This window comes from Manihot esculenta, chromosome 3, assembly GCF_001659605.2.
Source record: "Manihot esculenta cultivar AM560-2 chromosome 3, M.esculenta_v8, whole genome shotgun sequence".
NCBI classification, from domain to species: Eukaryota; Viridiplantae; Streptophyta; class Magnoliopsida; order Malpighiales; family Euphorbiaceae; genus Manihot; species Manihot esculenta.
The window spans coordinates 31,192,232-31,214,426 of NC_035163.2; the positions used below are offsets into that span (position 1 = coordinate 31,192,232).

At 29.4% G+C, this 22,195-nt stretch overlaps 3 protein-coding genes and 1 non-coding gene across 6 annotated transcripts; 2 read left to right on the forward strand and 2 right to left on the reverse strand.

Annotated features, from left to right (window-relative positions):
• Positions 1 to 134: 134 nt before the first annotated feature.
• Positions 135 to 5,745, reverse strand: LOC110611755 (mitochondrial thiamine diphosphate carrier 2). Of its 3 annotated transcripts, none has more exons than XM_021752203.2 (8): positions 5,593 to 5,745; positions 5,319 to 5,484; positions 4,790 to 4,906; positions 3,455 to 3,566; positions 3,134 to 3,261; positions 1,885 to 2,037; positions 1,149 to 1,298; positions 135 to 600 (listed from the first exon to the last, which is right to left on the reverse strand). In XM_021752203.2, exons 2-8 carry the CDS (start codon positions 5,433 to 5,435, stop codon positions 382 to 384), a joined length of 996 nt encoding a protein of 331 aa, XP_021607895.1. In that variant the 5' UTR covers positions 5,436 to 5,484; positions 5,593 to 5,745; the 3' UTR covers positions 135 to 381. The 3 variants fall into 3 exon arrangements, with proteins under 3 accessions (XP_021607895.1, XP_021607896.1, XP_021607897.1); XM_021752204.2 differs by having other exon boundaries at positions 5,319 to 5,477; positions 5,593 to 5,737; XM_021752205.2 differs by lacking the exon at positions 1,885 to 2,037.
• Positions 5,746 to 8,584: 2,839 nt separating this feature from the next.
• LOC110610667 (60S ribosome subunit biogenesis protein NIP7 homolog) lies at positions 8,585 to 9,519 on the forward strand. The gene has a single exon (XM_021750702.2). It carries the CDS (start codon positions 8,738 to 8,740, stop codon positions 9,299 to 9,301), a length of 564 nt encoding a protein of 187 aa, XP_021606394.1. The 5' UTR covers positions 8,585 to 8,737; the 3' UTR covers positions 9,302 to 9,519.
• A 1,545-nt stretch (positions 9,520 to 11,064) lies between these two features.
• Positions 11,065 to 11,135, reverse strand: TRNAG-CCC. The gene has a single exon. It is a non-coding gene; the product is annotated as a tRNA-Gly (tRNA).
• Positions 11,136 to 20,714: 9,579 nt separating this feature from the next.
• On the forward strand, positions 20,715 to 21,231 carry LOC110610336 (flowering-promoting factor 1-like protein 3). Its single transcript, XM_021750213.2, has one exon. The coding sequence runs from the start codon at positions 20,715 to 20,717 to the stop codon at positions 21,054 to 21,056; it is 342 nt and encodes a 113-aa protein (XP_021605905.1). The 3' UTR covers positions 21,057 to 21,231.
• Positions 21,232 to 22,195: the final 964 nt, after the last annotated feature.

A 22,195-nucleotide genomic window follows, 5' to 3' on the forward strand; every position in this document is an offset into this window, starting at 1 on the left:
CCAGTTCCTTGCCACGTCTTCCAATAAATAACCAACCACGGTGGTAGTAGATCCGCGCGTGGGAAACCATCCAGAAAGCAAAATTTTCAACAAGAACAAATCCACCGATAATCATGAGCAGGCTCCTTAGTGTCTGACCATCAACGATATTACCAATTTCAGTAACTTCAAAATTCACTTTGATCTCTGTATCTTTACACTCGCTGCTTTACTCTAAAGGCACACCAACTCGAAAACCTATTATAATGACTAAATCATGAGAAATAATAACCATCCCCACTTTTGTAGGGGGCCTTTATAGGTTATAGGAAAAAAGAATGAGATGATCACAATGATTAACAAAACAAAAATAGAAACAGCCAAAAATAAGTGGTGTGAGTTTCAAGTCCACATAGACTCTAGCCAGTCTGATGTGAATTCATAAGCTACAAATGTTACAGCACCAGCTGGGGCAGCCTTGATGGTTGATGGTACAATGCCCTTATAAAGGCCAGCCCAACCCTCCGCCTGCAAGATTCTTCGCAGGGCATCAAGCATGTTTCTGTAAGCACGGTGCTCAACTCGAGCACCATACCTTGGATGTCTTTGTAGACCTTCAATCTGCAGCAACCAAAACAAAAATGAATTATTTGTTAAGACTGTCCTTGCAAGTTATGCTCTCAAATAAATATTGTATGAACTGTTTTGAAACCAACACAGATGAAATTATGAAACTCCTAGAACCAACCACAATGAGATCTTAAAACAGGGTCCACAGGTAAGCATAGCATCTCAAGTCTTAGCCATTTTGGCCGTTGGAGGCAAAAGAAAATATTTTGCTGATCACGTAAATTCTTTGATTTGGTTATCCAAGATAACTAAATCAAGGAAACTGTTTCAGTCTTGTAAGACTTATCAACATATAAAGAATTGCCCACAATATTATCCAGCGAAACTATTTTCCCACTGATAAGCACCAACATCCACAGATTTACCACTAGTTTTTTCACATTATGTTTGAAACAAATGATTCAGGTTTCAACTCAATTGCCTGACATAACACCAACAATCAATGATTCTAAGAAAACAACATAGTGATGAAGAAATCCCAACATCTAAACCAACAATGATTCTACAAAGGCAGACTTCAAGAAGTCTGAGATGTATACCTGGAACCTTTTCTTAACCACATCAAGAGGATGACAAACTAGTTTGGCACATGCTCCAGCAGCTAATCCACAGACAAAAAGCTGAAAGCTTGAAAGGCTATTATCAACACTGGTCATACTTAAATTTGAAGAAGTTTGGCGGTTCCAGGCCTACAATGGATACAGAAAAATGCATCACAGTCCACAATAAATCAGCATGTGCAGGTAGAAAGCAGAAACAACATCCAAGACACATAGAGGACACTCGCATGTCGCAGCACTATCAAATCTTCTTTTAAATTTTCTTTGAAGTTAGAAGAAACAATTTTCTCCTAATTAAAGAATGCAATTCACTCAACCATTTAACCATTTCACTAAAGTTGCAACACATGATAAGTAAATCAGAATTTTTAAGAACAGCAAATGAAATTTGCGATTATGGTTCACAGTCCTTTCCAGGGTAAAAACTCGAAAATTGATTAAGTATATCAAAATTTCTACTAGGAATGGTAAGAAAAGCTTAAAAAAACATCTACAACTTTGGAAGAGATTGTGCGAATTACCAATTGAGTGAATCAGAAAAGAGCAGATAAGCTGACCTATGTCTCATTGCTATATCTGATATATTACTGTGTCATCCTATTGGATCAATACCTTGAGGCATAAAATTCTTGTTTGTCTGTTCCCTTATTCCAGAAGAAATTATTCGTGCATGGAGAAAGAATAATGTTTAACTGAAACGGAGAATGAAAAATACCATGGTCCAACGTTTAAATGTATCATAGGTACCAAACTGGAGGCCAGCATAAGGAACAATCTCCACTAGTGTTGGTGACAATCCAGCATATAAGCCTCTGAAGCCTCGAGTTCTAATGATATCAACAAATGCAGATCTCATTGTTGGATAGACCTAAATGTGGACACTTATAAGTCATGCAACCAGATGCAAAGTAGAACAAAAGGAAAAAATGGAAGTAAATGGCTTGATTGGCAACTGGTAAACATAAATGTTTATACACATACACACATGCACAAAGCAACATAAGACTGATCAGAAAACTGGAATACCATCAAGACACATTACACAAGTTTCAGAATGAGTAAATAGATTAGGACGAAGGGGAGATGGGGAAAGCAGCACACCCAATTTCCACCATGCAGAAGCTCGCCTCTTGGTGGTAACCAAATGCCAAATGCATGATATTTGTATTAGAACCAAACTACATTGTGCAATCAAGCAGTTTTCCAACTGGATGACACGTGACTCTTTAACCCTGCTGAGCAAAACATTGAAAAGCAAGCTAACCCCACACTGACTTATAGTGTTTCAACTGTTCATTATTGTTCATGATGTATTCCCTTGTCATAAAGAAACACGCAAAAAAAAATGAAATAACAAGATAAATTGTGAATCAAAGACTAGGTGACCATGGGAGCGATAAGCAGAAGTGTGATTCCTCATCAACTTAAAGAGCAATATAGATGCCCCCAAATGCAAAAACTAAAATACTAGATTTACAAGATGGTAGATCATTGCAAAAGCACAAATAGGGAAAAGAAGTTTCATGAGCCAAGATAGTACTAAAGATATTCTCACTTGTATAATGCCTGGTAGCTCACTCCAAGTTCAATATTAAAGACTAAATTAATTTATTTTATAAAAGCTCACAAACGAGGTAAGAGATGAGGAATGTCAATCAAGAAAAAATAGTAGCATAACAAAGAGTTTCAACTTTCACACAGTCAAAAAGAGCAAATATGATGTAATGATGTAATGCTTTCATTAGTGGCATGCATTCCAACTAGTATCCTGTTGTGCTGCATCTTTGGGTTGGAATTATATAGAGTAATCAGAATTCAGAAAATGCATTAACAATTCACTGAAATAATGTGATCAACTTGCAAGCATAGAAAGAGAACTTATAATTATCATCCACATTACTAATAAGAGCGACAAGTTGAAATATTCTGTAAATGCATCTTATGAAAATATCAGTATTCCACACCTTTGGTTCACCCTGTGAAGCCAATATCGTTCTCAGGAGGTCAAATGGGTATGACCCAATTGTAGCAGCACATCCTGCCAATGCCCCACTGACATAAGAGAGGTAAGAACTCAACTGAATGTGATTCTCTGCATCCATAACAAAGTAATAATCTATTACCATGAATTTGTGATATCCAAAACAAATGCTTTATATTAAATAAAATTGCCCGTGTTTATTAGAAAAGAAATGGAGAAAAAAAAGGAAGGAGAAGTATAGCCTCCACATCAACCATTAAATAAAATCCATATCGACATAACTAATCTTTTTCCTTAATAATACCTGACTTTGAAGAACCAGCTGCAAAAGTTTTCAATTTGTGTAGCACTGTAAATTGGATGGCAGTGTATGGCATAACCATAAATAAAGCTGGGACATTGCCGCGCCAGAAACCCTACAAGGAAAGATACTGGATAAAGGGCAGAAATGCTACAAGGTATTCATTAATTAAAGGCCAGTTGGCTGAAAAAAGTCTAAGGTTTGCATCATGTTGCATTTTAATCAAAACATTTAACTTTTGAATAAATGACACAACATTTACATTTAGATTTAATTTTGGCCAATTTTCAAAATCAAAATAAAAGATAAGCAATAGAATTGTTAAATATATAGTACACATCTTTAACAGTGATGGATTTTATTTTGCAATAATAAGTATAAATATTAATATTATATTACTGATATGTTATTTGATCCAAAATAGCAGCATATACAAAATAATCAAGAATAATATATATATTATAAAATTTTTGTCGAATCTGTGGACTGCATATTTAACAATTAAATAACTATTGTCTTTAGAATTAATATATCAATTAACTATAATTAAATATGTGTTAATATTATTTCAATATGTGAAATCTTTTTTTTTTTTTTTTTAAATATTACATGTGTCACACCACTTGAACTCTCAGATTTTAATTTTTAAAAGTTTGGCCAAAATTACACCAAATGCAAATATTGAGTCAATTCATCCAAAATTTAAAAGTCTATATTAAAAAGTAAAGTGATGTAAACGTTAAGCTTTTTCAGTCAGTTAGCCTAAATTAAATATTAGAAAATAAAAAAAGAATGTTTTAGGATGCCAAAAAGAATCTTCCAGAGATGATGCATGCACAAAATGAACTAGTCTACAAAATTGTTATTATCTGTGATCAAATCTTTCCAATTTAAAAACTTCACTACTGATTTAACTTTACTACCTGAAGGGGGATGGATTCCTTAAAATTAAACTTCCATGAACAAGCAACTTAATTTGAAACATTTGATTTCGCAAATACAAAAAAGCTAATCCTGATGAACAATAAAAAAGAATAGTACCCCTCCGGCTCCATTTCAAAGCCCAATAGCAAATTACTTGGTTATGTAGAAATGTGGTAGAAACCACACCTAAAATAAATCAAATTAGTTTCACAAGTATTCAAATTTATCCCATATTTCAAGTGAAGTTGAATCATAGAGCTGATTGTCTGGCAGCGAACCACTAAAATTGGGTGGCTCTGTAAGTTAAGATCACATCACATGGCTCAGCAGCCAGCATACTTGATCCTTTCCAAATATATGCCCTTCAAGTTATCATTCATCCAAAAAATAACAAGCAAAAGGAGTACATTATACCGGCAAACCTTCCTCTCTAAATATCTCTTTTGCCGCTTGCAAAATTCCAGTATACTTGGAAGATCCACCCATATTTCCATAAATCAAAGCCCACGAAGATGTGGGCTCTAATTGAACCTGCCAAAAAGTGAGCACACCAAATTTTCTTTCAGCATCACCTCTAATATCTTTAATTATATTTCATCAATCTTTTGTTTCACTACACTGGCATGATTCCCACAAAGTGAAAACACATTGATGTATGCCCATTTCCAATATTTTTAAACTTAAGGAATAATAGAGGAATGTGCATTGGAACTTAATTTTGCATGAAAAAAAAAAAACTTTAGATAACATAACAGTAAATTTCCGGCCATTACCTCAATGCAAATTAAAACAAAAAACACAAACTCAAAGCAATGCGTCAAGATAAATCAAAGAAGTATGAAATGCAGCTGCTCAATTTATAGAAAACCTGCGATTGTAACCATCAAAATAAAAGCACGTGCACTGTACTTTATGCAATTCAGCTGCAAAACAGAAATATGACCTGGAATCTAATCTTAATGACATCAAGGGGCGATGTGACCGTGCGCGATATAGCACCAGCAAGTGCTCCGGCAGTAGTATCAATTAGCGTCCGTTTCAGCTCCCCAGGTTCCTCCATTGCATATACAACTCCTTCGTCACTCAGGCAACGCCGTTTACGCTACAATCTAACGCAAAAACCCAGGCCCAAAAAGAAGAGACAGATAATTAGGGTTTGAGAATAAAATTCACAAGCTATATTTGCGAAAATATAAAGAAAAAAAGGAGAGGATTACCTATGAAGAGAAAGAGCGACCAGGCAAGCAAAGGGAAGGACAGCCATTAAATCGGCTCTTCGTTTGGCCGCCTTATTGCCTTTGGCGTGGCGACCCCTCGTTAGAGAAAGAGAGCGGAGATTTTGGTAGTTTTTTAAAAAATAATAATAAAGGTTCAAAAGTTAATAGAATAATATGTTATTTAACAAATATTAAAAAACATATATACAATTAATATTTTTCACAAGTTAATAATGATATGTATTAGTACTCCAAGGCTTAGCCTAGTGAAAAGTGTATTCTGTAACCTTAAAAGGTTTAAGGTTCGACTCTCCAATCTCTATTTAAAAAAAAAAATAATAATGATATGTATTAAGACTTATTAAAAATAATTGGGAAGCACATAAAATTAATAATGCTATATAAAATTTTTTTTTCTTTCTAACTCTTTTTTGAGAAATGCAAAAATTGCATTTTTTTCATACCCAAAGGTAAAGGAAAAAGAATGAAATTAAGTTTATAATCCAAAAAATCATAAAATCAATCCAAATCAAAGAAATAAATGGAACAATAAGAAGTATAAATATTTTTTTCTTTCTAATTCTTTTTTAAACAATGCAAAAGTTGCATTTTTTTCACATCAAAAGGCAAAGTAAAAATGATGAAATTATGTTTATAATCCAAAAAATCATAAAACCAATCCAAATCAAATAAATAAATGCAACCAACTACAAATCAACTCAGAACTTTTAATCAGCTCAACTCAATCTATTTGGTCCATTACAACCCAATCCAACCACAGCAGGGCATTGTTGAGATCTAGCATTACCGTTCAGAAGAAATGAGGTGCCGCTTGGATTTATCATTGCCAATATCGAGCAATTGCAACAATAATCACATTATCGCTAATAAAATGGAACAACAATGATTTAAAAGAATAGCAAAATCCTGTAAACTAGCTACGACAAGAGAGTACAAATGTAATAATGTATGTCAAATTTGAAATTTATGAAAAAAATACATGAGATATCACATAACCTACGACCTACAATAATTAATATGAGCATGATTCTCCAAACATAGCAGAGTAATTGGCGTCGCAACAATAAGAAGTCGCAACAATAAGAAGTTTTCTCAACGGGCAAGTCTTATGAAATAACCAGCCCTCACAAAAAATATAATTTGAATCTGCAAAACCTAAAAAAAATATAATTTGATTCTGCAAAACCTAAAAAAAATGAGAAGAAAACTAAAATATGTCGGTATCGCTATTGATGACGAAAGAAATCATAAATGATTTATTGTAGTTTTTTTTTAAAGGTAAGAAAAATAAATACGGATAAAAAATTAATGCAAAATAAAATTAAAATTAAAATCTGTGGTTGATTTTTTGAAAGAAATGAGACTCTTAACCTTTGGTACTTAGCTTTCTTCAACTTAGAACTTTCTCTTTTCCCTTTCTTCTTCTTTTTTTCTTTCAACTCAATATGAGTATTTACTGGGTATCAATCCTCACTCGATTTTTGTCGTATAGTTAATAATTTTTTATTATATTTGGATAGAAGATGATTGTTCTCTGCCCAAATTTAAAGAATTTCTTCACTATCTCATTTTAAATGAGTGTATATTTTTCTTTTGAAAGATACATTATGTATTGAGCTCATAAAAAATTATTTATACGTGATATTTATTACTTTTACATGATTTTATTTTTTTATAGTTTTGTTGGTCATTATTTTTTTTAGAATTCAAGAATTTTAATGTTTACTAGAGTCAGGTTTCTTCTTGTTGATTTAAGTGGTTTTATTACTACCCAATAGAATTTGTATTTTAGGCCTTTAAGCCATTGAAATGATAGTTGAAACTCTACCTTTATCTTATGCTAGCTAAACAATGTTGATTTGCACTAAAAGCCTACTCACATCAATAGAGACCTTATGATAAAGATTTAGTGATGCTCCTCTAAGTTGATAGTGTGTTTTTTCTTCACCATGCATGACTTCTAATGATGGAAGTTTTGGTTGTGTTCTTCTTTAGTTTCATGCAGATAGCTTTTGGTAGTTGTTAAATAAAGGAGAAAAATAATGCTAAATATGAATTTTTTTTTATTTAGATCTTTATTATTTTAGATTCGATCCATTTTTCTCTTAAAATTGCTAAATATATGATATACTTATATATTTATTGATATATGGTTGAATGCTTTAATGGGTTTAGTTATTTATGAATAGGTTTTAAACATGTGTTTTCTTATACTGGATTAATGAATATATCTTTTCAAAAAAAAATATATTTAAAAAAAATAATTAATCGCACTCCGAGGCTTAGCCTGGTGGAAAGTGCATCCTGATAGACCTGCGAGGTCTAAGGTTCGACTCGCCCAATCCCTATTTCAAAAAAAAAAAAAAAATTAATCAAATACTTAACTTTTTAAGCAATATTTTGAAGTATATATACACAATGAAATGTATGTATATGTGTAATTTTATTAAAATTTAGAGGTAGTTTGACTTGTAATAAAATAAGAGACTTTATTGGAGTAGTATCTTTAATATAAAAAGTAGTTAATATGTTAATTATATTGTTAAAATTAGAGTAGTTGCAATATGTTTTATGTATAATAATTTAATAAGTTTATATATTTTAAAACTAAAATTCTAAGATTAGATTGCATGTTGTATTAAATTATTAATAGAAATAATTCAAACCAAATTAAATAATTATTTTTTTATATATAAATATATAACTGTAACCAAATTGATTAGACCAGAACTTGAACTAATTATTTCATAATGAGGGTTGTGTTAATTGATTAGACTAAACTTTATCTAGATTGAATTTAAATAAACTATAATGTAAAATAATAGTAAAATTTAGATAAATTATATTACAAATTTAAATATATCCCATATGGACAAGAACTATCCGAAAATTTAGGTGGGTGTAGGCCTAAATTTGAGCCCAGACTCATCTGATTACAATATGTAGGCATATATAGCTGGGCCTCTACTGGGAAGCTCTTTTCTTCTTGTTCTGGCCTGGAGAGGGCTCTTATCGAGCTGAGTACGCCTCAAAACCCTAAAAACTGCTAAGCTGTGAAATTTTGCTGCTGCATTTCGCTCAACTCATCTGTTGATTTTTCCTCCGGTCATCTCAAAGCATTAAGATGAGGCCTCTAGACGAGACCGAAACAGATGCTGTTTTCAGAAAGCTGTACTCTTTCACTGGCCACAATCTCAAGAACATCGTCGAGAACCCTTCACATGAAGGACCTGACCCCAACCCTGGTCGATATTGCTTCAGGCTCCACAAGAACAAGGTCTACTATGTCAGTGAGTCCTTGGTGAAGCGAGCAACCAACATAAGCCGTAAGAATTTGGCCTCACTTGGTACTTGCATAGGCAAATTCACCCATGGAGGCAACTTTCACCTGACTATTCAGGCCTTGAATCTATTGGCTGCGAATGCCAAACACAAAGTTTGGCTAAAACCCACATCGGAAATGTCGTTTCTCTATGGGAATCATGTGTTAAAAGGTGGATTGGGGAGGATTACTGACAGCATTTCGAAAAATGATGGGGTTGTGGTTTTCTCTATGTCTGATGTGCCTTTGGGGTTTGGTTCCGCAGCGAGATCGACCCAGGATTGCAGGAAGTTGGATCCTAATGGAATAGTGGTGCATCACCAGGCGGATATCGGAGAATATTTGAGGATGGAGGATGAACTTTGATGGAATTGAGGTTCTTTCTGGGGTTTTAGGAGAGTTCTTGGGATGTGGGGTTCTGTGTCTGGTATAGACATGCTAGTTAATGCAATTTTTGTATTATCTAATTTTGAGTAATATGAGGTTGTTATAGTTTTCTGGAAATTTAATGAACTGGGTTTCATGTATTTGTTCGTCAATGTGGTTTAATGTTAATTTCATCAAGCATGTAGTTATTTGCTCAATCCATACATATTTGAATGAATCACTACTTCGCAAGTGCATCAATAATGGTTTCTTTGTATTGTAACTTCTTAGGAAAAGAGAGGAGAAATCGGGGTACAGGAATCGGCAGATAAGCACAGGGTATGATGCTTTTGCGTGGTCGTTTTCGTGTTTGATTTTGCTTGGTTTCCAGTTCGATTGGTTTTTGGGTTTTCCTGCCTTCGGCTAGGGGAAAACTGCTTGGTTTTGTCCTTCCGCACTGGCTCGAATCCCTCAGTGGGGTTTTGTTTTTGTTTGGGTTGATTTAGTTTGAATGGTTTGTTTTGTAGTTTGATTTTTTTTTTTAGTGGTTTTAGGTGGTTGGTTTATAGTTTTGGTCTAGCTTGAGTTGGGTGTTTTCTAGGTCTGTTTCTTGTGTTTATTTGTAGGACCTTTGGCTTTTCCATAATCTTCTCTTGTCCATTGAAACTTGTTAATGCAAGCTTACTTGTATGGTTTTAAAAAAAAAAACAATTTCTTATCATTTGATTTTTTTTTTTTGTTTTTATTATGTGCTTTCAGCAAATCTTATTCTTTTCATAGTTTATATATGGGCTAGCACTTGGTAGGCTACTGTGTGGTTTTGTCTGTTGTCTGCAATCTGGTTGGATATCTCCAAATTTCAAACTTAATACAGGTTATGTCATGATGTAGCTGAATTGCATGCTTTATCTTTAAATTCCCATATGAATGCATTTACATTATAGTTTATGTAATGCTTGATTTTTTATGCTTTCTGCTTGAGTTGCTCATTGTCCACTTCAATGTCATCTGTAGGTACACAAATATGTTGGCCTCTTCTACCTGTTCAATTTAGTGCTTATTGTTGTTTTTGCCTTTGGATACTTAATTTTTTCGAGCTCTGTTTTCCTGAATTGCATCTCTTATAGGAGTGTGTTGTTACTGTGATTCTGACCAAGGCGAAGGTCGCACCCTGGAGTTTGGGATTGGATTCTTTTAGCTTTTATGTTTATACGTGATATAAATATATGTCAAGTGGTAGCATCTATCTCCACTGTTCATTCCATATGGATTCCATGATTTACTACGCATGAGATCCACGAGCTAATAGTTCCCTCAATATATTAATCGTTTGTTTTTTAACTTTTTTTTTGGGGGGGGAGGGGGGCAAATGGAGAGAATTTTTCAGTGTCATCAATGTAGTTTGCACGTATAAATCAATTCTTTGGTTTTTAAGTTTTCAATCTCTCGTGCTGCAGCCTGCAATTATATTGGTATAGTATTGCAGTTGGTTTCGACCTGAGGGGCTGGAGTTATCCGCATGGTGTTGGAGATTTTGTTATCACAGCCTTTGTTCTTTCATCGGTTTCTTCCTTAGTCCTCCTTTCTCGGGCGGGCGGTGGCTTGTAAGAGATGCAGGTCATCGATTGAGTATATTTGGCACCTATTAATGTAATTATTTTGTAACAAAAACAAATAGTATTGCAGTTGGTTCACTTGCCTATTGGCTTGTGAGAAATTAAAGAAAGATGTATTGGGAAAAAGTTAATGGATGCAAAAGTAAATGCGCATCCAGGGAATCCAACCCTGGTCAGTACCGTGGGAGGGTACTATGATACCACTACACCAGATGCGCTGCTGTCTTCAGGTTTCAATGTTTATTTTACTGTATACTTTTTGGTGAAATATTATTTCAGAAGGTCATGAATTTTTTTTAAAGGTTTTAAAACTTTCAAATTATTCCCTTTTTCTTTTCAATTACCAAATCAGTAGATTTTAAATGTTTTAAAACTTTTTATTATTTTATCTTATTTATAAAAATTGCTTTCAAAATGTACACTAAAAAGAATTTCTTTCAATTTAATATGAATTTATTTTCCGTATCCTATTTTAAAAAAAAACATCACATTCTGTGTCCAAAAAAAAAAAAAAAAAATGGGGCAAGGGACGGAGCATGTGATAAAGAATGATAACGGAGATGTGCAAATTAAAGATAGGGAATCAAATGGTGCAATAGCATTTTAGTTAAGATTTGCTATCAACTAGTGGATCATAATATAATTTTGGATAATTATTTATCCAAATTGAAAAATACTTTGATGTTGTGTTCTAATTCAACTCCTAAATCTTCATATTTTCATTTAAAATAAGTGGAATCTTGATAAAATAAAACATTTCAACCTTTTTTTTTGTATTAAAAACAAAGGTGCACAGTAGCATCCATCAAATATTTTTTTTTCTTTTAGAAATTTAATGAGGTGTAAATCAATAATATTGTTGATTGTTATAAGAAAACAAATCCATGTTACCCAGCTGCGGAGTCACTCACTCGCAGCATAGTGTTTTCTGGCCTCGTCTAATACGATTCAGTAGCTAAATCTTTTAGGCATTTTTAAATTTGAATATCCTTTGAATTAAAAAGAAATTGGTAAAGTCACATTTCTTAATAAATTACTTGACATGCCGTATTTTTTTAAATAAGGTACGAGTTTATTAACTTTGCGTTTGTTAGCCTATTTAATATTAATAAACCACCTGATATTTTGACATAAAAACACACATTTAATTTGATGAAACATAATATGAAAAGTGTGAAAATGATCGATAAACGTATATATTATTGATATCGCCTTTAATAACAAGCCATCCGCACCACAAAAAGAGAGCAATACAAAATTCTAGAACACAAGTCCGTCAATTGGTTAAAGTTGCTGCATTGTCTCTCATATCAATAGCCATAATGGGAATTCCCACCACACTGTTAACTAAAGACTTAGAATATGGAAAAATCTATTTAGATGAACCAAATATAAAATAAAATAAAAAAAGTTTCTTATCAAAAAATTCACTTCCTCTTTCACTATTGCCATCGTTACCATTTACTTCAATAATATTAGAGATATAAATGGATAGATTATCCACAAAAATTAAAATACACAAATTCAAATTTGATTCATATTAATCCGTTTCAAACCTACTTAAAATTTAATATAAGCTACCCAAACACCAATATTATTACTCGAATAAAATTTGATCCCATTTAATTTCATATATTTTAATTAATAATTTATATAAAAAATAATTTTTATTAATAATTTCATTTAAAAAACTTAATATTTTTAAAAATATTTAAATTTTAATTTTAAATAAAAACATATAAAAAATTTATAAATATTGTTATAAAATATATATTTTTATATTAAATTAATTATTTCTATACATAGATTCGAATAATGAATATTTTATAAATAAAACCAAAGGTAGCGATTGGTAGGTATAGAACATTAAAAAAACAAAAACAAATGTGCTTTACTAATTAAGATGGATAAGTGCTTTTTTTTTTCTTTTTTCTTTTTCTTTCCAAAAAAAGAATTGAAAAAGTATATATACAATTGTGAGTGAAAAAATATGTAAAGATGATGTTTTGTATATGCATCAATAAAAATAGTTTTTTTTTTTATAATTAAATCTTAAGGAATTTGTTTCCATTAATATTAAAATTATCTTTATAAAAAATGTTGAGATATTAAAAACGCATTCTTCATATGCTGAGTGTTGCTTGGTAAGGTATGGGAGTTGAATGTTGGCGATTGCAAGGGACATGGGACAATCAAATTCACATGGGCACTGATTCAGAGGAGCTTTTTCACCCATTCTGGAGCCTGGGATCATTCTCACCTCTGATTTTTTAGAATTAAAGTTTATATTATATTTAATTTTGTGTATGAGATCAAATGTTTTATTTGGAAATTGGGGGCTACCAAAAAAAGATTCAAGACAAAAAAAATTTAATACTAAAAAACTGATGTGGCATGTCGACCAATCTCTGAGGAGATTGGTGGTATTTGGAGAATCATCACTATCCCATGTGGACATGGATTTTGAGGTGAAAAATATTCCTCTTTGCCACCTCATCATAATTTGTGTAGAATTTGCTGCCTATCAACATCAAACACCATGGAATATTTCCCAACCTATATTCGTTCCTTGAGTGATTCATCCAAGTTTTCACACATGCTTAGAAGCTTCCTTTCAACATTTCTTTTTATATTTAAAATTCAAAAAAACTTACTAATAAAATTCAATTTAAATATTGACTAAACCATTTCAAAACTATCAAGTTTTTAATTTAAATAAATTAACTCTAAATAAAAAAATTACTAATAAATTTTAATTCCAAAAAAATATTAAATAAAACTAAACAATATAAAATTATATATTTTCTTAAAAATTATTTTTTATAAAAAATATTTAAATCGAATAAAATATGTGATAAGTCATTGCCTAACTTATAAATTTAATTAATCGATTAAAAATATATAATTCACTTAATAAACTTAAATTTAATCTTCATACTATATTTTAATTATTATTAAAAAAAAAAAATAGATATTATGCAAGTCGTATCACATAAATCATACAAAAAATTAATATGTGATTTATTCTTGTGTACATTTTAGTAATATGCAAAATGAGTAAAATATTATATTCTTAATTAATTCTTAAAATTTCAAAATATTATGATTTAGTAATTATTAAAATCATATTATTCTGTTTTATAACCCTAATTATTAAAAATAATTAATGATAAAAACTAACTAGTTAATAATTTAAAAATATATAATTAATCGATTTATATATAGAATTTTTGAAAGAGAGAAGCTAACAAGGGCAGAAGTATTGGGTTTAATTAGGAGAAGTCTCCTTCGGGAGGACCATATGCAGGAGACGTTGAGACTAAAGGTGCTAGATAAAGAAAGAATGTGCCCTAAAGCCATTGCACCAACTTTGATTCAGTAAAAATCTTTGCATTATTGCTTCCACGGAATTTGAAATTGTCGCTTGCTCCTCCTTACATTTTCCCTTTTATAGGCTTTCCCCCCAACCTAATTGCGTGTTCTCCTCCTTCAACATTTTCCCATTTTTCGGCTTTCCCCGCACCTAATTACGTGTTATGTATTAAAATATTAGCGATAATTACTCAAAATTAATTATTTTTCATTTTATTAAATTAAAAATATTTAATATATTAATTAGTATTTTTTCCCTTCTTGATTAATAATCAATCGTGACGAATAAATTATGTATAATTACTTTTTAAACATAATATTTAATTTGAAATGTTCACTTTCACTCTTATATTTATTAAATATTTACTTACTTTTATTTTTTTAAAATTTTTATCTAATTAATAAACTCAAAGCTTTCATTTTCCGTTTTATTTAGCTTAAAGTCAAAATTTCTTAAATTTTATTGACTTAAACTAAATAATTAAATAGATCAATTTCTTAATATTTTGGAGATGTCATTATTATTACATATGTTACATCAATCATTCAAAATATTTTATATATTTCTAAAACAAAATTTTCATATTATTCAAAATTAACATATATTCCATTCATTGCGAGATACCATATATAGTAACCATTCTACTTTCTTTCTCTCCAAGCCATATCCATGATGATCCATGATGATGCCTCACATATACATATAGTAATTTTGATTGGTAAAATTTTTTTAAAATAAAATTTTTAATTATAATAATAAAATTTTATAAAACAAATAGAAATATTATTTAAAATAAAAAGACGATTATATCTAATAAATTTTTTAATTAAAGTATGAGCGGTTAAAATGGTATAACGATAAATATCAGTTTTAAAATTTAATAAAAATTTATTATTGTTAAATATGCTTTTGATTCGTACATATATAGCTTTTTATATTAAATTATCTATATAATTTCATTTAATAAAAATTCAATAAACTGAATGATAATTAACAGAAAAAAAAATTAATAGAATTATATATAATTTATAAGAATATTTATATGGACCTAATTTACATATAATTTTTTTAATGATCGATCACGTGAGTATTGTCTGATTATACATGGAGATTAATGAATTTTTTTAAAAAAACTTTTATTTATTTCATGCATAATTAATGGATTGAAAAAGGAAAATTATAGCACGTGGAGGGTTAATTAAAGATTTCCAAAAAGGAAAACAAATGGATTCCCTGTCCTCAATCCGAGATTATATATGCTCAGATTGGAATGAAAATTATTGTATTTTAACATGTGTCCCAAACAAGCCCGGACCCATTTGTTCCTTTTTTTTTTTTCTTTTTTTTTATTGGTCTATTATTTAATTATTTTGCATCTCAATGCTTAAAGACTCTCTTCTCCTTTATAAATACACTCCGATCTCTAAACTTATAAATAATTCACATATGATCATAATATCTTTATAAGTCTTGTGAAAATGTCTGGCGTTTGGATTTTCAAAAACGGTATGGTCCGGGTGATCCAGAATCCAGGATAGAAGCATGCAAGAGTTAAGTGGTAGTCACTAAAAAATGCTAGTTCATAATGAAGTAATTACTTCTTATGCTGTTTTTGAAAATAAGCTATTTTCAGTTGGGTGGGAGAAGTGCTACAATGATTGTGAACTCTTCCTGTTCCACAAAAGATTCACCGTACATCTTGTCTCTCTTTCTAAAGACTTGAACAAGTTTAAGTGTATGTGTATATATAATATTGTCGAAAAAACGGTAACATCTTTAATGTCAAGGACATGTAATACCACTTGGATAGTGGAAATTGAATTGTTTTAATTAACGGATGTGCTAAATACTACATATATGTGTGCTTGATAACTAGGTCATGAATTAATGGCTATTAATGTATTGATGGGTTTACTTGGCAACCAAATAGATAGCCGTGGAAATAAAAATTAAAATATCCGAACATCACTCTTTTTTATATTACCAATATTTAAATTTATTTTAAATTCAATTAAAATTTAATATAAATTATTCAAAAATTTAAATTCAATTATTATTTTTTGAATAATTTTTTTTATAAAAATATACAAAATTTTTTATAAATATTATTATAAAAAATATATTTTTATATTAAATTAATTATTTTATATAAACGGATTAGAATAATATATTTATAAATAAAATTTAAACATAATCCAAATCCATCATAAATTTTATTTTTTTCAAATCAAAATCAATAACAAATTCAATTATAATTATTTAAATTCATTTTATTATAATTTAATAAAATTGAATACTCAAAAATACCAACCTGTTATCATCTCTATTTCCACTATAGTGTGAACCAAAGACTGAAAATAACGGTCTCGCATCAAACAACTTGCTTTCTCCTTTCTATTGCCATAATTACCAATTGCTTTAATATTATTAGAAAGGTAAATAGACAGAATATGTGCGAAAATTAAAATATGTAAATTCGAATCGATTCATATTAATAATATAATATATGAATTTATTTTAAACTCAATTAAAAATTAAAAATTAAAAATTAATATAAACTATATAAATTATTTTAAATTCGATTATTATTATCCAAATAAAATTTGATTTAGTTGTATATATTTTAATTAATAATTTATATAAAAAATATTTTTCATTAATAATTTTTATTTACAAAATTTAATATTTTTAAAAAATATTTAAAATTTAATTTTTAAATAAAATATATAAAAAATTATAAATATTATTATAAAAAATATATATTTAAATAAATTATATGTTAGTCTCTGAGTTGTATTATAATTAATAAATTAGTCCCAATAATTTTAAAATTAAATACTTAAATCCCTCTGTTTTCATTTCATTCAAATTGGAAAGTCCTTCCATTACAAAATCTATAGAAGAGAGAAATAATTTAAATTCCATAAAAATCCTTCCTGTTCACTTCCCATCTCATGACTGTCAAATCTCATAATCCTATTACCAAATTTTTATCCATTTTTGAACTCTTATTCTCTTCCCATCTCATGACTGTCAAATCTCATCCTATTACCAAATTTTTATCCATTTTTACTCTTATATCAGATAGGGCATTATCAAATTATACCCACGAACCCTTTATTCTCAAAAGTATCAATCAAATCCACTATTTTAATCGGACTATTCCGGTGAAAATTACTTGATATCGAGGCCTTTGGTCTGAGTCTGCTCGGGGGTGCTCTTGATCTTGGACAAAGTGGCGATCGGAAATTAAAATCAACAATTGCAAACATTTTGGCACAGCAGGAGCTCGTGCAAGCTTAGCCTAGTTACTCTCGTAAGAGAATTCAACATTCATGCAATTTTGTTTCATACTTTCATGCGCATGGTTGCTTTATGACTCTGTTCACGTTATTTAACTGTTATTAATTTGATTGATTTCAAGTCTTCGAGGCAAAGGCGTCCCAAGAAATCACAGGCTTAGTGAAGTAGAAATTTGTTGCATCTTTTGAATTTTGTTGGTATTCTGATTATTGAAAATAAGGTTAAATCTGAAAAATATGTTAATATCATACAATTAATCAATCAGGTTCAGAATCTTTCTTAAGGATTTTTTATGAAAGAACTGATTATTTGAATAGAGGTGGAAACCGGTTAAATGAGAAATTGATATTAGAATTATGGAATTTGAGAGAGATGGAATGAAAAAGAGAAGTAGAGTTCAAATAATGGTGTTTATGAATTTAAATTATTTTTCTATTTTTTTTTAACAGATTGTAAGATGGAAAAACCTTTAGTTTGGACAATGAAAATACGAGATTTTAATTAAGTGTTCAGTTTTAAAAATATTGGAATTGATATATTAATTATGATATAATTTAAAGATTAAAGTATAATTTATTTTATATATTTTTATATTAAATTAATTATTTATATAAATGAGTTTCGATCATGAATACTTTATAAATAAAATTTCAATTCGACTTGAATTCATCATAGATATTATTTTTTAAATTTGATCCGTCTTAAACTCAATTATAACTACAAAATCTTTGATCAAATTAGATATCTAAAAATATTCAATGCAACCATTTAAATCTATTTTGAATTTAATTGAATTCAAGTTCATAGTTATAAACGTTTCATAAACAAGGAATTTGATTCAAATTGTTTAAATCTATTTTGAATTTAATTGAATTGAAGTTAATAGCTTTTATGTTTCCTAAACAAGGGATTTGATTGAAATAAAAATTTATGGATTGTAATCCAAATACAATATTAAGTAATTGTTATTGGTGATTCTTAATTTCTTTTTAAATTTATATATATATTGACTAAACCATAGGTAACTACAGATGTTGTCAGAACTTACCATTAAAGAAACAAAAACAAATGTGCTTTAGTGATTAAGATGGATCAGTGCCTTTTTTTTTTTTTTCTTTTCTTTTCCTTAAAGAAAAAACAAAAGATTAAGATGGTGCTTGGCAAGGTATGGGAGTTGAATGTTGGTGATTGCAAGAGACATGGGACAATCAAATTCACGTGGGCATGAGTGAGACCAGCTTTTTCAGAGCCTCAGATCATTCTCACCTGCGATTTTTTAGAATTAAAGTTTATATTATATTTAATTTTCTGTACGACAAATGTTGATTTGGAAATTGGGGACTACTAAAAAAGATTCAAGACAAAAAATATTTAATATTAAAAAGCTGATGTGGCATGTCGACCAATCTGTGAGGAGATTGGTGGTATTTAGAGAATCATCACTATCCCATGTGGACATGGATTTTGAGGTGAAAAATATTTCTCTTTGCCACCTCATCATAATGTGTGTAGAATTTGCTGGCTATCAACATCAAACACCATGGAATATTTTCCAACCTATATTCTTTCCTTGAATGATTCATCCAAGTTTTCACACATTTCTTTCTATATTTAAAATTCAAAAAAATATATACCAATAAAATTTAAATTAAAGGTTCGTTAAAACCATTTCTAAAACTATCAAGTTTTCAATTTAAATCAATTAAATCTAAATGAAAAATATCAACTACTAATAAATTTTAGTTCCAAAAAAATGATGAATTAAAACTAAACAATATAAAATTATATATTTTCTTAAAAATTATTGTGTAAAAAATATTTATAAAATTTTTGAAAGAGAGAAGCTAGGGCAGAAGTGTTGGGTTTAATTAGGAGAAGTCTCCTTCGGGAGGAGACGTTGAGACCAAAGGTGCTGGATAAAGAAAGAATGTGCCCTAAAGCCATTGCAACAACTTTGATTCAGTTGTGAGCCAAAAATCTTTACATTATTGCTTTCACGGAATTTGATGTTGTTGCTTGCTCCTCCTTCCACATTCCCCGATTTTTATAATTTGACAGAATTTCAAAATTACTTTTATAAATTTAAATTTTTATTAAATCTTCTTCAATTAAAAGATTAAATTTCAAGTTTACATTTGTTAATTAAAATTTTCAATTATGAGTTAAAAGTTATATTTGTATGATATTAATTAAATTTAAAAAAAAAAGTATAATAGAGGTATTAAGATTAATATCTTCTACATATGACAAATAATTTATTTTTAAAAGTGAAGAGTTAGGCACGACCACTTGTGAGGGTAGGCTCCCTATTGCAAAAAGGAAACTCTCCCATTTCCAACAAACTAGAGAGTTTCAGAATCATTCTTTTCCATCACTGTATGGTCCCTCCATCAAAAATTATAGTATTATTTACATAAAATTAATTTTATTTTTTATTAAAAAATTACTGATTAATTATCATATTTTTAATATTTATTTTTATTAATTTCTCCCCTTCAATTTTAATTTCTTGAAACTTCACCAACATGCAACTCCTCCTTCCACGCAGCCTGTATTGACTATTCAAACCCCATATTATTCGCATTCAAATCATTTTATTTTTAAAAATAATCTATGATTTTAAATGTTCAGTTTCACCTTTATATTTATTAAATATTTACTTTATTTTTTAAAGAATTATATGTAATTTAAAATAAACTATTTGTATGGACTTAATCTACATGTCTTATGTGTAAATTTTTTTAGTGATTATTGAGTATTGTCTTGATTATGTATGGAGATTAATAAATTAAAAAAATATATATATATATATATTTTTATTTATTTCATGCATAATTAATGAGTTGAAGAAGGAAAATTATAACATGTGGAGGATTAATTAAAGATTTCCAAAAAGGAAAACAAACGGATTCCCCGTTCTCAATCCGAGATTATGGTCTCATTGGAATGGAAAATTATTGTAATTTTAACATGTGTTCCAAACAAGCCCTGACCCATTTTTTTCCTTTTTCTTTTTTTTATTGGTTTATTATTTAATTATTTTACATCTGCTCAATGCCCAAACCACTCTCTTCCTCTATAAATACACTCCCATCTCCAAGTTTATCTTTATCTTGTGAAAATGTCTGGCGTTTGGATCTTCAAGAATGGTGTGATCCGACTAGTCGAGAATCCAGGAGCTGAAGCTGTGGATGGAAGCAAGCAAGGGTTAAGTGGTAGTCGCCAGAAAGTGCTAGTTCACGTTCCTTCTAATGAAGTTATTACTTCTTATGCTGTTCTTGAAAATAAGCTATTTTCAGTTGGGTGGGAGAGGTACTACGATGATCCTGACCTCCTCCAGTTCCACAAAAAATCCACCCTTCATCTCATCTCTCTTCCTAAGGACTTCAGCAAGTTCAAGTCCATGCACATGTATGATATTGTTGTCAAAAATCGTAATATATTTGAAGTAAAACACATGTAATATTACTTGGACGTCGACTTATCGATGCATAATTATGCCTTGTGTATGTGTGTGAGATTATGGGTGTGTGCTTGATAATTAGGTCATGAATTAATGGCTACAGTGAAGGGTTTGCTTTGGCAACCACGTAGTTGGTGTCTGAGTCGTAGCTTCTTGTGGGAATGAAAATTAAACTTCTCTTGTGTGCCTTCTCAATTATATTATATATGTCAATTCTAAGTTCCAACTCTCTTATAATTTCCACATGCTTTGTGATACAAGAAAGAAAATTTCCAACTCTTATATATCTTTTTGGTTTTTGATTTGCTTAATTCGTTAATTATATTATATATTCTTCTAGTTGTTTTATCTCAGTATTAAATTTTTAGTGTTTATATATTAATAAAATTATTGCTTGGTGGTGTTTTTAGGGCTTAATATCATGATTAATGTGGTGTGGTGTGGTATATCTCGTAGCATTTGCGAGGAAGCAACAAGTATATTGAATGTTTTGTTCCAAAATCAATTTATATTTTAAAAGATTTTTTTTTCTGTTACAGAATTAATATTTAAATCTAATATTAAATATAATTGTATTATCTCCAGATTTTATTATATTATCTTCAAATTTTTATAATCGCTTACTACACTTATATTTTTTTTCATAATAATTCATCTGTAAATCTTGCATTTTTATAAAAAAAGACACTCTCATTTTCTATTTTATTCTTTCTCTTCTTTATACTCTCTGTTCAATTACAAATTAAAAATAAATTTTTATTACTTTGATTCTAAATTAAATTTCAAAATAATCTATTTAATTTCGAAAGATTACAAAATAAATTTTTAAAAATAATATTCAATACGACTCAAATTTTATTATTTTATCCTATTTTCTTAATATATTTTTAGAGTATCACTTTATTATATTATACATTAAATCAATGTTATAACATATTATTACATAATTTACAAAAATCTACTAAATTTTATTTTTTATCAAGTTATTATAATACGATTAATTTGAATATCATCTCAACAGGATGAAATTGTATTTTAAATGTATATAATAATTTGTGGATACAATTTTTTTTTTTTAAAAAAAAAAAGAGAAAAAAAGGTATAGTCACGTGAAGCCAACCATATGCGTGATGTGGTGT